General features: G+C 44.9%; 1 protein-coding gene across 3 annotated transcripts in view; it reads right to left on the bottom strand.

Moving 5' to 3' along the window:
- The window catches only part of NMRK1 (nicotinamide riboside kinase 1), a 32,797-nt gene that overhangs the window by 16,824 nt on the left and 1,617 nt on the right, over window positions 1-14,356 (bottom strand). For 2 of the 3 annotated variants that reach the window (XM_006155323.3, XM_006155324.3), the window contains exons 2-3: window positions 10,330-10,393; window positions 1,344-1,434 (exon numbers count right to left, since the gene is read on the bottom strand). In XM_006155323.3, the coding sequence (XP_006155385.1) occupies window positions 1,344-1,434; window positions 10,330-10,358 (120 nt within the window). In that variant the 5' untranslated portion in view covers window positions 10,359-10,393. Of the gene's footprint in view, window positions 1-1,343; window positions 1,435-7,609; window positions 7,689-10,329; window positions 10,394-14,356 lie in introns of all 3 variants that reach the window. The other variant, XM_006155326.3, reaches the window with a different exon arrangement.

Raw genomic sequence — 14,356 nt, 5'->3', positions numbered from 1 at the left:
GGATAAAAAACATATATATATGTATACATATGTATGAAAGTAGAAATGGAATAGTATTGGTGATAACATGCTTGATTAAGACACTATGCAGTTTATCCTAAATGGGAAACTACACTTAGTGTGTTGTGATGATGCTCAGGGAATGAGTGTTAGGTAATATAATTTAATAAAAAAAAAAAAAAAGCAGGAGGAAAAAAAAATGCACATTTGATAACTGCAGCGAGCTGTATGGGCACAGCTGGGTACTATTTTATAGTATGTTCATTCTACTCACTGGGGTTTATGCCTAGGGTCAGATTTGGGTACATGTATAGGTATGTGTCAGCTGTGCTAGCTATTGGATATATTTAGACCAATTGAGTTCATTGGCAGAACAATTGAATGGGAGGGGTCGGAAGGCATGGAGGGCAATCATGGATGCCAGGGACAATGATGGGACATGGCAGAGGGTGGGGGATGGGGAATCAGGGATGGCAAGACAAAGGGCAAGGTATGCAGGATGTAAGAATTGGAAAATTACTTGCTGAGAACATGTATGTTGATGTGCTTGATTGAACCAGTACACAGTGTATTTTGGATGGAAAATTTATTGGTGGGTTGTGATGGTGTATAGTGAATTAAGGGTAGAAAATAAAAATAAAAAAAAAAAAAGTTTTGATGAGGACAATAAATAAAATCAGACCAGCACAGATAGGTGGTGCCATCTAGTGGATATGTAACACAACTGCATTGAACCTAATTTCACTACTCCAGGTGCATCTCTCGGCAAAAGATTTTTGGGTGTGATTCAATTACCTTTGTTATTATTTTTTGAAACTTTTATTCATTATTATTATTTTTGAATTTTCTAAGACCTTGAATGCTCCAGAGAGAGATATAGAGACAGAGACAGAGAGAGGAAGATAAGAAGAGGGAGGGAAAGTGAGAAAGCACTGCCTTGGGGGCTCAAACTGCAATCTGCTATATGGGAGTCCAGCACCTTACCCACCAAGCCACCTGGTGGCCTCAATTACCTTTGTTATAAACATTTTTGTGTTAAATAAATTATCTAAGAGTTTTGTTTTTTTAGATTTATCTTGGTCATAGGGTGCATGCACTTGCTGGAGAGAGATACAGAGAAGAAAAGTGAGAAATTACCCTGCAAGGAGAATGACCGCACTGCAATCCCTTCTCCTCCATTATCTTCTTGGGACTCTGGGCACGTATGCACATGTGCCCAGTGTGATTTTCAAGCCGCTGGGTCCAGGCCACGAACCGAACTGTGGCTAGCCATGTGGGAATCCAGTGCCTTAACCACCACACCACCTGCTGGTCCCAAATTATGTAAGAATTTTTATAAATACCTTGAAGAAATCATCCTGAGATATGACACTGCAATTTGGGAGGTGTTTCTGCAAATTCTTTGCCAGTGTTGTCTTCCCACCATTTGTCACACTGAACCAAAGAAAATAGAAAGCACCAAGAAGGAAAAATGTGTTAAAAAACAAAACATTTAAAAATGATCCCTTTTTTTTTTTGGAGAGTTTTTTTTTTTTTTTTCTCCCCTTTCTTTTTTTTTGGAGAGGTTTTTGCTATAGGGCACGTGTGCTCGCCAGAAAGACAGTGAGAGACAGAGAGATAGAAAGCGAGAAATCAGCCCCCTGGGGGGATGGCCACGCCACAATCCCTTCTCTGCCATTCTCCATTTGGGATCTTGGGTACGCACGCACACAGCCCTGGCATGAGTTTGAGCTGCCGAGTCTGGGACTCGAACCATGGTCAACTACATGGGAGTCCTGTGACATAGCCATTATGCCAACTGCTGGTCCCTAAAAATGATCTATTTTTTTTTTTTTGGAGAGATTTTCACTGTAGGGCGCGTGCGCTCGCCAGACAGAGAGAGACATAGAGACAGAAAGCGAGAAATCACCCCCTAGGGGGGATGGTCACGCCGCAATCCCTTCTCTTCCATTCTCCTCTCGGGATCTTGGGCATGCACGCACACGCGCCCGGCGTGAGTTTTAAGCCACCGGGTCCGGGACACGAACCACGGTCGACTACATGGGAGTCCAGCGACATAGCCATTACGCTAACTGCTGGTTCCCCCTAAAAATGATCTTTAAAGAAAGATATTTAAAGCAATATTTATATCTAAGAAAAAACATTTTTCTTCAATAGGTATTGCTTTTTTTCTTTTAAGTTTTGCTACAGGGTGTGTATGCTCACTGGAGAGAAACAGAGAGAGGGAGCGAGAAAGAAGGAAAGTGAGAAAGCACTCCCCAGGGGGATGGCCACACTGCAATCCCTTCTTCTCCGTCTTCCTCTTGGGATTTTGGGGCACACACCCACACCCACCTGGCATGTATTTCAAGTCACTAGTTTGGGGACTCCAAGCGTGCAGCCAGCCATGTGGGACCCTGCCACCTTAACCACCATACCACCAGCCGGCCTAGTATTACTTTGTTACTGGCAAAACCATTCACACAGGGAGATTTACTGCATGAAATGGTAAGAAATGAACTGAGGAAGGTGAAGGAAAAGGCAACTACCTACTGGGTAAGTGAGCAGAGTGACGCTGTGAGACTTAAAAATACAGCGATTGTGTTGGAAACCAAATCAGTTTTTGTTTCTGGCAAAGCATTCCCAGGGATGGTGTGCAGATTATGAGTGGCACATTTTAGGGCAAGTGAATAAAGCTGCACGTGGTGGTTGTGATTATCCTCCAGCCCACAGGAGGAGGAAAAACAGGGGGATGACTTGTTTTTTGTTTTTTATTTTTATTTATTCATTCATTTATTCTAATTTGACTAGAGAGAAACAGAGAGAGAGAGAGAGGAGAGAGAGAGAGAGAGAGCAAGCAAGCCGCCAGGTCCAGGACCTGAACTGCGGTCAGCCATGTGGGAGTGTCCAGCGCCCCAACCACCACGACACCCGCTGGTCCCCTAGGAGCATGACTTGTAACAGGCCTGTCCTGTGCATTCACTTCTCCTCTGTGCCGTCTCCTCTCCCCGTTTCTCTCTAGTCTGTTGTTAAGTGGGAGGTCTGCTGTACTTGATCACAGCAGGTCATTTATTTGTCACTCCTGGCCGGACAGCGACGTGGAGAAGGAAGGCCGCCTGCCCGACTCCTCTGCGGGGCCACTTCCCTGGCACTCCCACCCCCCACCCCCCAGAGCACAAGAGAGGCTCTTCTCTATTCAGCCCTTTATCCAGATGTTTTTTTTAACTTGGGGCTCAAGTCGGTTCAAAGGCTCTGTGGACAGATGCAGGGTCTTTGTGACCATGAAAAGGAAAGAAATGACATCTTTATTTTTACACAATTCTTAGAGAAATTTGCATTTCCTTTCATTATAAACATAAGGGGATGTCAAAAAGTTCATGGAAAGGGACCAGCAGACAGTATAATGGCTATGTTGCTAGACTCCCATGTAGTTGACTGTGGTTTAAGTCCTGGACCTGGTGGCTTAAACTCATGCCAGGCGCGTGTGTGTGCGTACCCAAGATCCTGACAGGAGATCGGGAGAAGGGACTGGGGTGTGGCCATCCCTGAAGGGATGATGTCCTTCTCTCTCTCTCTCTCTCTCTCTCCAGCGAGTACACATGCCCTACAGCAAAAAAACCTCCCTCCCAAAAAAGTTCATGGAGCCTTTTGGCCGGAACCTCCATCTTCCAGTAATTAACCAAAATGACGAACACAACAGGGAAGAGGAGAGGCACCCGATGTATGTTCTCTAGGCCTTTTAGAAAACATGGAGTTGTTCCTTTGGCAACATATATGCGAATCTACAAGAAAGGTGATATTGTAGACATTAAGGGAATGGGTACTGTTCAAAAAGGAATGCCCCACAAGTGTTACCATGGCAAAACTGGAAGAGTCTACAATGTTACCCAGCATGCTGTTGGCATTGTTGTGAACAAGCAAGTTAAGGGCAAGATTCTTGCCAAGAGAATCAATGTGCGTATTGAGCATATTAAACATTCTAAGAGCAGAGATAGCTTCCTAAAACGTGTGAAGGAAAATGACCAGAAAAAGAAGGAAGCCAAAGAGAAAGGTACCTGGGTTCAACTAAAGCGCCAGCCTGCTCCACCCAGGGAAGCACACCTTGTGAGAACCAATGGAAAGGAGCCTGAGCTACTGGAACCTATTCCCTATGAATTCATGGCATGATGGGTGTTAAAAATAAACTAATCTGTGGTCTATAAAAAAAAAAAAAGGAAATCTATACAATTAATACATGTTTTCCATGAAGTGTTTGAAGACCTCCCCAATATGAGTAATAAAACACTGGATCATCAGAAAGTCATGGCATGTTTTTGCATAGAAAACCACAGAAAAACATGTTATGATTTTTCCGCTGCCCCAGTACAGCAGTATGAGCAGCACCTGTGACTTCACCAGTACACCCACACTAACAGAGCACACTAGGCTGCAGTTTGGCAGATGTTCTGAAGTATCATTGATGCTTATTATAATTATTATTATTTTGAAATATATTTCTTTATCTCGTCCATGAGAGAGAGAGGGGCTCAGAAACAGCACCCCCAACAGAGTCTCAGTGCTGTGATCCATCTCACCCTGCGCCAGCTGGATCATGGGGACACATGTGCCTGGCGAACTCAGGGAGGTCTCCAGAGGCAACCTGGAACCCCCCCAGTGGGTCAGCCACACAAAGCATCCAGTTCCACTGCTACACCACCATCCAGCCCCTATTCTTTTTTTTTTTTAAGAATTGCTTTATTTAACTTTCATTATTTAAATTTGGCCAGAGAAGGATGGAGTGAGAGAGAGAAAGTGAGGAAGCAAGCCACCAAGTTTGGGACTTGAATCGCGGTTGGCCATGTGTGAGTTCAGAACCTTAACCACCATGCCACCTGCCAGTCCCAGCCTCTATTCTTCTTTTTCTTGTGAGAGTGAGAAGTAGAGAAATAAAGAAGAGGGAGAAAGTGAGAGGAATCGGTATTTTTGACACAATCTTACCATGTCACGATCCCTCTGTCTTAGCTTCCCAGTGAGCTAGGATTACAGACACGTGCTACCTCGCCTGGCCTGTTTAGGTTGGTCTGGGAACCAAACTCGGGATCCCCACATGGCCCTAGCCTCACCTAGTGGTCTTTATTACAGAGACCACTGTGGCTACACCCTGATGCTCACCACTATTTCAAATTTATGGCAGTTTTTCGGGCCCACCCCAGAATATTGCCATTTAATATGTGGACAAAGAGAACATATTAAACTATTTAATGACTATTGTTCCGTATAGCTGGTTTCCGTCACATGCCTGAATTTCATTGTGTGCTTTTAATACTATCATAGAAGAGGTCAAGATTTCCCCACACAAAATTTCCACAACACAAAACTGACTTGCACATCTTGCACATCTGTTTGCAAGCACCTGTACTTAATGCTAGAAAAGATCAAGCTCAACATGTTTAGAATTTAGAAAAAGAGGGGACCAGCAGGTGGTATAGAGGTTAAGGTGCTAGACACTCCCACATGGCTGACTGCAGTTCGAGTCCTGGACCTGGCGGCTTGCTTTCTCTCTCTGTGTGTCTCTCTCTGGCCAAATTAAAAAATAAATGTAATGAATAAATAAACATTAAATAAAAATAATTCTTAAAAAAAAGAACACTAGTCTTTAGTCATCAGGACTGCCTGTTTTATAAAATTCAGTTTTTACCTAAATACCTTACAGCTAGAAAACAGAAGGAACTTAAACTTTATAGTCAGGTGGGATAGGGGTGCCCTGTTTGAAAACAAGGAGAGTTGGCTGTGGTAGCCTGTGAACCAAGAAGACATTGTTACTGCCTTTTTCCTCTGTAACAAATATGTCTGTAAACCATATGAAATGTCCATAGGTTAGATTCTGAGTTTTCATTTAAAATAGACGGTAAACGGGAACCAGCAGTTAGCGTAATGGCTATGTTGCTGGACTCCCACGTAGTCGACCGTGGTTCGTGTCCCGGACCCGGTGGCTTAAAACTCATGCCGGGCGCGTGTGCATGCGTGCCCAAGATCCTGAGAGGCGAATGGAGGAGAAGGGATTGCGGTGTGACCATCCCCTCTGGGGGGTGATTTCTCGCTTTCTGTCTCTATGTCTCTGTCTGGCTGGTGAGCGCACGCGCCCTATAGCAAAAAAAAAAAAAAAAAAAAGAAAAACCCCCCCAAAAAAAAAAAAAAAAAAGACGGTAAATGGGTAACTATAATAACACAAGCAATCTGGCTAAAAAAATTGTGTCCCTTTCTAAACTTAGTTCTTTTTTTCCAATCATGCAGTTGAACTAACAGTAATTAGGCCCTTTTTTCACTGACTTCGCTGGCACCCATGAGAAATAAGTGCCCAGTTTCTGCTCAAGCCTTGGAGATGGACCAGTCAGGAGCTAGTCCGAGTCATGGAGAGGAAGGGAGAAGAAGCGACGTGACCAGTCTGCCCCTAGGAGCCATAGAGGGAACACGCCAGGAGCTAGTCCGGGTCATGGAGAGGAAGGGAGAAGAAGCGATGTGACCAGTCTGAGCCTAGGAGCCATAGAGGGAACGCAACCATCCAGGTCAGTGACAGCTTAGGACTCAGCCTCCTCGGGCAGACTAGCACGCCCTCCTCACTGCGCTCTCCAGCCGGAGGTGGGGAGTGCCCAGGGCATGTTCTCTCCGAGGATCTGAGGAAGGAAAATGGGTAACTATTTGGTGCCCATACACTCAAATAAATCCACAACTCCTGGCCCATGTAGGTTTTATGCTGTGAGGAGAGGGTTCATTGTATTTCAACACGACAGTGGGCTGAGTTTAATAGGCTGTTTGTAATTACTTAAGCAAGAAGAGAAGCCATTCTGCAACAGGTGGATGTTCATGGTGCCACTTTCCATATGATGGGGTGCCCCATATGAAGATGCTCCGGATGGGAAAGTTCTCTATTAATCAAACTTGCCCAAAGTAACAACTGGCAAGTCTCAGGATACAAGTCTGACTCCGGCACAAAGATCTTAAACTTTCCACATCCTGGGACTCTGAGAATCTGATGAAGGTTATGACTCCTTCCCCCAGGACAATGAACACCTTCACACATGCATTACATTTTCAGTAGGTTAGGGGCTGGCAGGGGGCCTGATAGTTAAGGTGCTGGACTCCCACATGGCCAACCGTGGTTCCAGTCTCAGACCTGGTGGCTTGCTTTCTCACTTTCCTTTTCTCTTTCTTTCTGGTCCAACTAAAAAATAATGGTAACAAGTGGAATTAAATAAATAAATTCTTAAATTTTTTTTTTTCAGTAGGTTCATGGATACCCCTAAATTCCTCCAGAGTCCCTACTCTTCCTCATAGTCTCTATTGAATAATTACTTCATAGGGCAGCAAGTGGCTCAGTATGTAATAGAGGCCTGCTTTAGCCAGACTGACTCCATCATCTTCATCATCTTTTTTTACTTTGCCACAGGATGTGTGCCTTCAACAGAGACAGAGACGGAGGGAGAGAAAGGAACCCCCAATGGGGCATAGTCATGCCACAATCCTTCTCCTCCATTTCTCCCTCCTTTTGGGATCTGGGTATATACACATATACCCAGCATGTTTTTCAAGCCACTGGGTCTGAGATTCAAACACTGGGGTAGGTCATGTGTAATCCAGATCCCTTACCCACCAGACCATAGGCTAGCCCAGGCTCCATCTTGTTTTCTCCTTCTCCTCAGCTTGAAACTCTTTGAGATCTTTCTTAGGAACTGCAAGGAGATGGACGTCACAGTCAGTTAACATGAAGCTGAGAGCAATGAGGAATATTCTACCCCAAAGAAGTGGAAATTCTACTGTAAAGTTTGGACTCCCAGCTTAACCAAGTTAAAATTTAACCACGCCTATGCCTTTCTGTACATTGCCACTAGCCTCCAGCTTCTTCCTTCCCCTATAAAAGTGTCTGTACGTTGACTGGCCAAAGACAGTTTTACGTGTCTTTCTGGTGTGGCCATATTGTAATAAATTCTCCGTTCCTCTCTAGCCAACAACTTTGCCTCTCTGTGTCATTCTGAGCAGCAAAGGGTCATTCCTGATTTGGACCTCTGATTGGTTGGCACGGGGTCCCACATCTGGCAACAGCTACTGGGAAAGATACACCACAGTGAGCTTGGAGGAAGGATAAAAAGCAGAAACAGAAGCCACTGCAGTGGAGTCTGTCACGGCTTCACAGAAACAGCATCACTGAAATAAAATCATGATACTTGCTAAAGAAGAGACAGAGGGCCGGCCCTGTGGCTCAGTGGTTGGGGAGCTGAAGTCCACGTGGCCTATCGTGTAGTTTGAATCCTGGCCCTGGTGAGTTGGAAAACATCCTAGGTACATGCACCCACAGGATTCCAACAGGAAAGGGAAATGGAGGAGAAGGGATTGTAGAGTGACTACACTCCATTGGGAGGTGCTTTCGCCCTCTCCCTCCATTTCTCTCTTTGGTGAGCACATACACTCTCTGGTGAATTAAAAATAAATAAATAAAATAAGAAGAGAGGGAGGAAAGAGGTTTTCTTAGGGAGTACTAATGCATATGCTAAGTAGGAATGAGAAGATAGAAGGCCCCATAATGGAACACTGAGAAGTGGAAAGGTTTATTTACACACATGAGATAACATGAAAGTCAGATCATAGCCTCTCGCGGATTTTATAGTCGCTGGCCTGGTTCCCGGCCCTTTTTCGAGGTCTAGTTGGGAGTGACTCTCAATTCCAGAGCAGGGCCCCGGTGGCCTAACCTGATCAATGTAACCCTACCCCTTTCACCATGGTGAGTTGGGTTGTGTGAACCAACCTGATCCAGGCATGACCATGGGAAAGGTAAGAACCTTCCCCCACTAGAGACAGGCTAGAAAGAAGCATCTTGTATTCTCTTTAAACCAAAAAGGGAAGCCAACTCTAGGATGAATCAAAATGAAGGAAGACACAGAAGAGAAGACACCACAGAGCTCCTGTATCACACCTTCACGGCAGCCTACCTACCCCCGACACTGATAAATTTCTTATATTATTTATAGATGGCCCTTATATGTCGTGATATTCAGATTTCACTCTAGGTAACTGGGAACCAGAGTGCTGCTCACCAGGTGAGGGAAGTAATTAAAACATCTTGTGTGATTGAAGCAGTTGAGGTGTATAGGAAAGATCAAGGTCGGAGAGCAGCGTGAGGGAATAACAGCCTGCAGTAGGAAGGTGGCAGCGAGCGGGAAAGGAAGAGATGGATAAGAGAAACAATGCAAAACAAAACAAAACAAACAAACAAACAAAAAACAGAAAACTGGACTCTGGTTTTGAGTAGGTGGAAGGCAAGACTGAGTTCTGGCATCTGGCTCACTCAATTTTACATCTAAAGGACGACTTACTATAGCAGTGCAATATAGTGATACAACACTTTCCCCATAATTACAAATTTTTAATTAATTTTTTTTTAAGTTTTTGTCATAGGACACATGTGGTCACGAGAGAGAAAGAGACAGAGAGAGAGAGAGAAAGAGAGAGAGGAGAGAGAGAGAGAAAGAAGTCACCCCCGTCACCCCCCAGGGGGTTTGGCCATGCCATAATCCATTCTCTTCCATTCTCCTCTCTTGTGATTTTGGGCACACACACACACATGCACCTGGCATGAGTTTCAAACCTCCAGGTCCAGGACTTGAACTATGGTTGGCCATGTGGGAGTCCAGTGCCTAACCATCATACTACCTGCTGGCCTCACAAACGTTTAACAGTCTCAAGTATTCTATTAATTCAGCCATGAACAATGCAAATGTACTCAGAAGGAGGGTAAACATAATATGGTAGCAAAACAATGTCCTTTTCGGGTGCTGTTGATGTTCTTATTTGCATGCCTGGCCCTGGTACCATAGGTAGGATGACATATAATTGAGTGCACATCTAAGAACAAGAGAGGCACCTAGTTAATAACCATTCTAGGACAGAAACTAGCATGGGCAACTCAGGACAGGAGGTCAGTCTAAAAATACGGGGGAAAAGGAGTGGAGGTCGTTCTGTATCCCACATGTCTGAAGGCAAGTGTGTCAGAAACAAACATTTTCTACCTCCATCATGATGGAGGTGAACCCAGACGGTGAATGATAAATCACCTGAACCAACAGAGTGTCTGATCAGGCCTTGCCTCTGGTCTTAGCTCCAGAAAATACTACGTGGGAAGTAGGCAACTGTTGACTGGCTCTATTTCTCTGCGTATAGGAAACCCTTCCACCTCTTGTGGGCATTTCTGTGGCTAGTGATCCACTATTTTATTTTGACAGTGGCCCAGTTTTCCCCAGGGCACCTCCTTCTCCCTCACCATGACCACAGAAGAACACTGTTTAAATATCCTGACTAACTTGGAGCAAAATTACTCACCCACTGATTCCAATGATAAATGTTTTCATAATTAGCTTTGAAAATCCCGTCTTCCTAGTATCTCCTAAAGTTAGAAAGAAAGAAAAATTGAATGTATATGTTTAGATGTCTAGACAGGTAAAAGATACAGCCCCAAATCAGGGGTGTCAACAGAACGGGGAGGATGACGGGATCTCTCGTTTACCCCATCCCCGTGTTTCCTACATTCCATGAAGAGCTTCACGCCGTAGTGGCTTCCTCTGCCACTCAACTGCTAAGAGCCAACTGCTGGTGTGTGCTCAGGGCCTGTCAACCAATGTCAAGTGACCTGAAGGGGTCCTGTAGCCAAGCACAAACCCTAAATGTTTGTTTTAAAGGGTATAAAAGAGTTGCTATCCTTCCCTTAGCCAGGTCGCCTTTTTTTCTTCCTTTTATTTATTTTTTTAAGATTTTTTTGCCATAGGGTGTGTGTGCTTGCTGGATAGAGACAGAGAGAAAGGGAAAGTGAGAAATTACCTCCCTCCTTGGGGGGATGGCCACACCACAATCCCTTCTCCTCCAGTTTCCTCTCAGAATTTTGGGCACACATGCACACATGCTTGGCATGTTTTTAGGGCCACTGTGTCTATGACTACACATACCGGTGTGTTTTACTGGCTGCTAGGACAGGAACTTGAACCATGGAGTCAGCCCTGTGGGATCCGGTGCCTTCATCACCATGCTACCTACTGGCCCAATCTGGTCGCCTTTCACCTGCATGATTCAGTCACCTGGGTATGACTCATTTCCCTGACCCTCTAGGGGCCTCTCTTTCTCTCCTGGTGAAAGACAGAGAAAGTCACTGCTGTCCAGAGCAAAAAGAAGCTAATGGTTTTTAAGGGCACCATTTCCTCACCTGAAAACCTATGCTTGGACCTAGCTACAAACATTTTTGGAAATGTGCCAGACAGTAAATATTTAAGGCGATGTAGGCCAAGAGGCAAAATCTCAATTATTATGCAGGACTTATGTAACAAAAGGAAAATAAATTTTTGCAAATTTATTCATAAAATTAAAAATATAATAAGCATAAGTACTTTTTCTTTCTTTTTGGTAACACCAGAAGAATGGGATTCCTTCTTTACTGGGATGCCATGTCTCTTAATTGGATTCTGCAGCTAGTGTTCTGTCATGTTCAAGGAGAGCACCAGGTGTAGGCACAGGCTCCATTCTGTGGACCCGTGGTTTAGGAGGTGGAGGGCAGTATCAGACATGGCCCCTAAGGTTTTCCAAAGCTGCCGTTGGACAGTACAATGGACTGTTTTGACTCAGAGTGAAAAGGTGAAAGCATGTCAGGAACTGTAGAAGAGTGGTTCCTGGCGCCCCCCCCTGAATGACGCTGCTCTTCACTTCTGCCTGCTCAGGATAGGTGGTCAGGGACCTAAGCTGTACAGTCCAGAGGGGAGTGTGAGTGTTGCTCTCAAGCCCTATCCTGGGACCTGCATCCATGCTCCCTCTATGAAAAGGGTTGTGGAGAAGAGCCTGGTGGGAGGAAGGATGGTGTTCCCTGGTTTATCTAGAATATTCCTAACTAAATGCAATTACTTAAGGTTGAGTTCCACTTTCATTAACAAGCCTATGTGAGACAAGAATTCAATAATTACTGTGATGGGGCTGGCTGGTGGCATGGGGGTTAAGGTGCTGGACTCCCACATGGCCGACCACAGTTCGAGTCCTGGACCTGGTGACTTGCCTTCTCACTTTCTCTCTTTCTCTCTCTAGTCAAATTAAAAAATAAGGGAACCAGCAGTTAACGTAATGGCTATGTCGCTGGACTCCCACGTAGTTGACCGCGGTTCGTGTACCGGACCCGATGGCTTAAAACTCACGCCAGGCGCATGTGCATGCGTGCCCAAGATCCCGAGAGGAGAATGGAGGAGAAGGGATTGCGGCGTGACCATCCCTCCTGGGGGGTGATTTCTCGCTTTCTGTCTCTATGTCTCTCTCTGTCTGTCTGGCGAGCGCACGCACCCTATAGCGGAAACCTCTCAAAAAAATTAAAAAATAATAACACTGGGACCAGCAGTTAGCGTAATGGCTATGTCGCTGGACTCCCACGTAGCTGACCGCGGTTCAAGTCCCGGACCCGGTGGCTTGAACTCACGCCGGGCGCGTGTGCGTGCGTGCCCAAGATCCCAAGAGGAGAATGGAGGAGAAGAGATTGAGGTGTGGTCATCCCCCCTGGAGGGTGATTTCTCACTTTCTGTCTCTCTCTGTCTCTGTCTGTCTGGTGAGCGCACGTGCCTATAGCAAATAATAATAATAATAATAACACCGATAAATAAAGTTAAATAATTCTAAAAATAAAATGACTATGATTTAAAAAAAGTAACAGAACAACTGGATATTTGCGTTTTACCCAGATTTACACTCTTCACTATATATCTCCTTCCAAATTGCCAATGTGTTTCAAGGGAATGATGCATACGATGAATACTGTAAAATGAACTTTTTATGTTGTAATGTTTCTACTTCTGAATTTTATTGTTCTTATTTTTGGTATATCAATGTAAGATTGTCAACTCTCTTTTTTAGGGGGAAGGGAGAGAGGCTGACCATTACCTGAGATGGTGTCTTTCTTATTTTTATGGTGATAAATGCCCTCTTTTTTCTTTTTTTTTTTTAAGAGGTTTTTGCTATAGGGCGTGTGCGCTCTCCAGGGGGGATGGCCACACTGCAATCCCTTCTCCTCCATTCTCCTCTCGGGCATGCACCACACACACACCTGGCGTGAGTTTAAGCCACTGTGTCCGAGACTCAAACCGCGGTCCACTACACGGGAGTCCAGCGACATAGCCATTACGCCAACTGCTAGTCCCAAATGTCCTTTTTCTTATGAAATTATTTTGTTAGTAGAAGGTAGTAGATGGGATGTCCTCATTTGGCAAAAAATTTTGAAAAAGTCATAAAACTTGGCTCCTCCTTGGCCCTACCTTGTGTAGACAATTTGTCAGAACACGAATTCTCAAGCTTGGAGAAATATAGTCGCAGAGATCACTCAGTCCTCCCCTTCACCTTGCAGAAGTGGGAATAGATAGCCCAGACAATGGAGTGATTTGCCCACGCTTACACAGTTGGTAGGTGGAAAAGCCAGAAATGATACCAAACCCAATGAATTAACTTCTTTCCGTCACTCCAAGCTGTTAAAATGCACTTCATTACCAAGAGCAAAGAGCAGATGCTACACACGTGCTAGCTGAGACGACAGGCTCTGATGTATAATTGATGTCATTCTCGTTGATGCATTGTGCACGGGGCTTATATTGGCACACTGGGGGGTGGGGGAGGCTGCCCTCTGGCCCGCCATCCTAGCTGCTGCATTTGTGCACGCATGTGAGGGTACTGTGTAAATAACATAGCATGTAAATAACCAGCGTGGTTGTGGCACTGGAGATAGGCTTGAGGGGTTATTTGCATGAAAAGCAGGAATTCAGAAACTAGGACGAGGTGAAGTCAAGAACAAATGTATAAAATCCCTTAGGGAAGTGAGCGGTGGGTCTCAAAAAGCTCATATGCGAGTTTTATCAAAACAGGAACCCCGACTGTGTTACTTGGTAGCCTGTCCAGGGCCATGTTTGGGTAACGGATGGGCATACCCAACTAGCAATCAGCAGGGGACGATGCAGCAGGAAAGGTGAGGATGTGGGACATGCAGGAAGAAGACAGGTGGCGGGTTGAGTGTCAAGGGTGGGGTGGGAAGACAGGCCTCGCAATCTGTGAAGTCATTTATTTCTAAAACAGCATTGGATGAAAAGTAGCAGGGGAACTCCAAGTTCAGGCCTGCCCATGCCCATACTATGTCCTAATATTTCATTGCCTATTGCTCTCTTTGAGAACTATTTAAAAATCAGATTTAAAAAGTTCATAATCAAACCAACAGTTTGAAAGCCAGGTGACAGCCTGAACAAAATGTGCTTACAAATGCATCTAAATGAAGGTCTTTTTTTTTTTTTTTTGGAGAGGTTTTCACTATAGGGCGCGTGCACTCGCCAGACAGAACGAGCGATAA

The sequence above is a fragment of the Tupaia chinensis genome, unplaced genomic scaffold, assembly GCF_000334495.1.
Source record: "Tupaia chinensis unplaced genomic scaffold, TupChi_1.0 Scaffold000447_1, whole genome shotgun sequence".
Lineage (NCBI taxonomy): Eukaryota > Metazoa > Chordata > Mammalia > Scandentia > Tupaiidae > Tupaia > Tupaia belangeri.
This window is presented reverse-complemented; position numbering and strand designations above follow the sequence as displayed.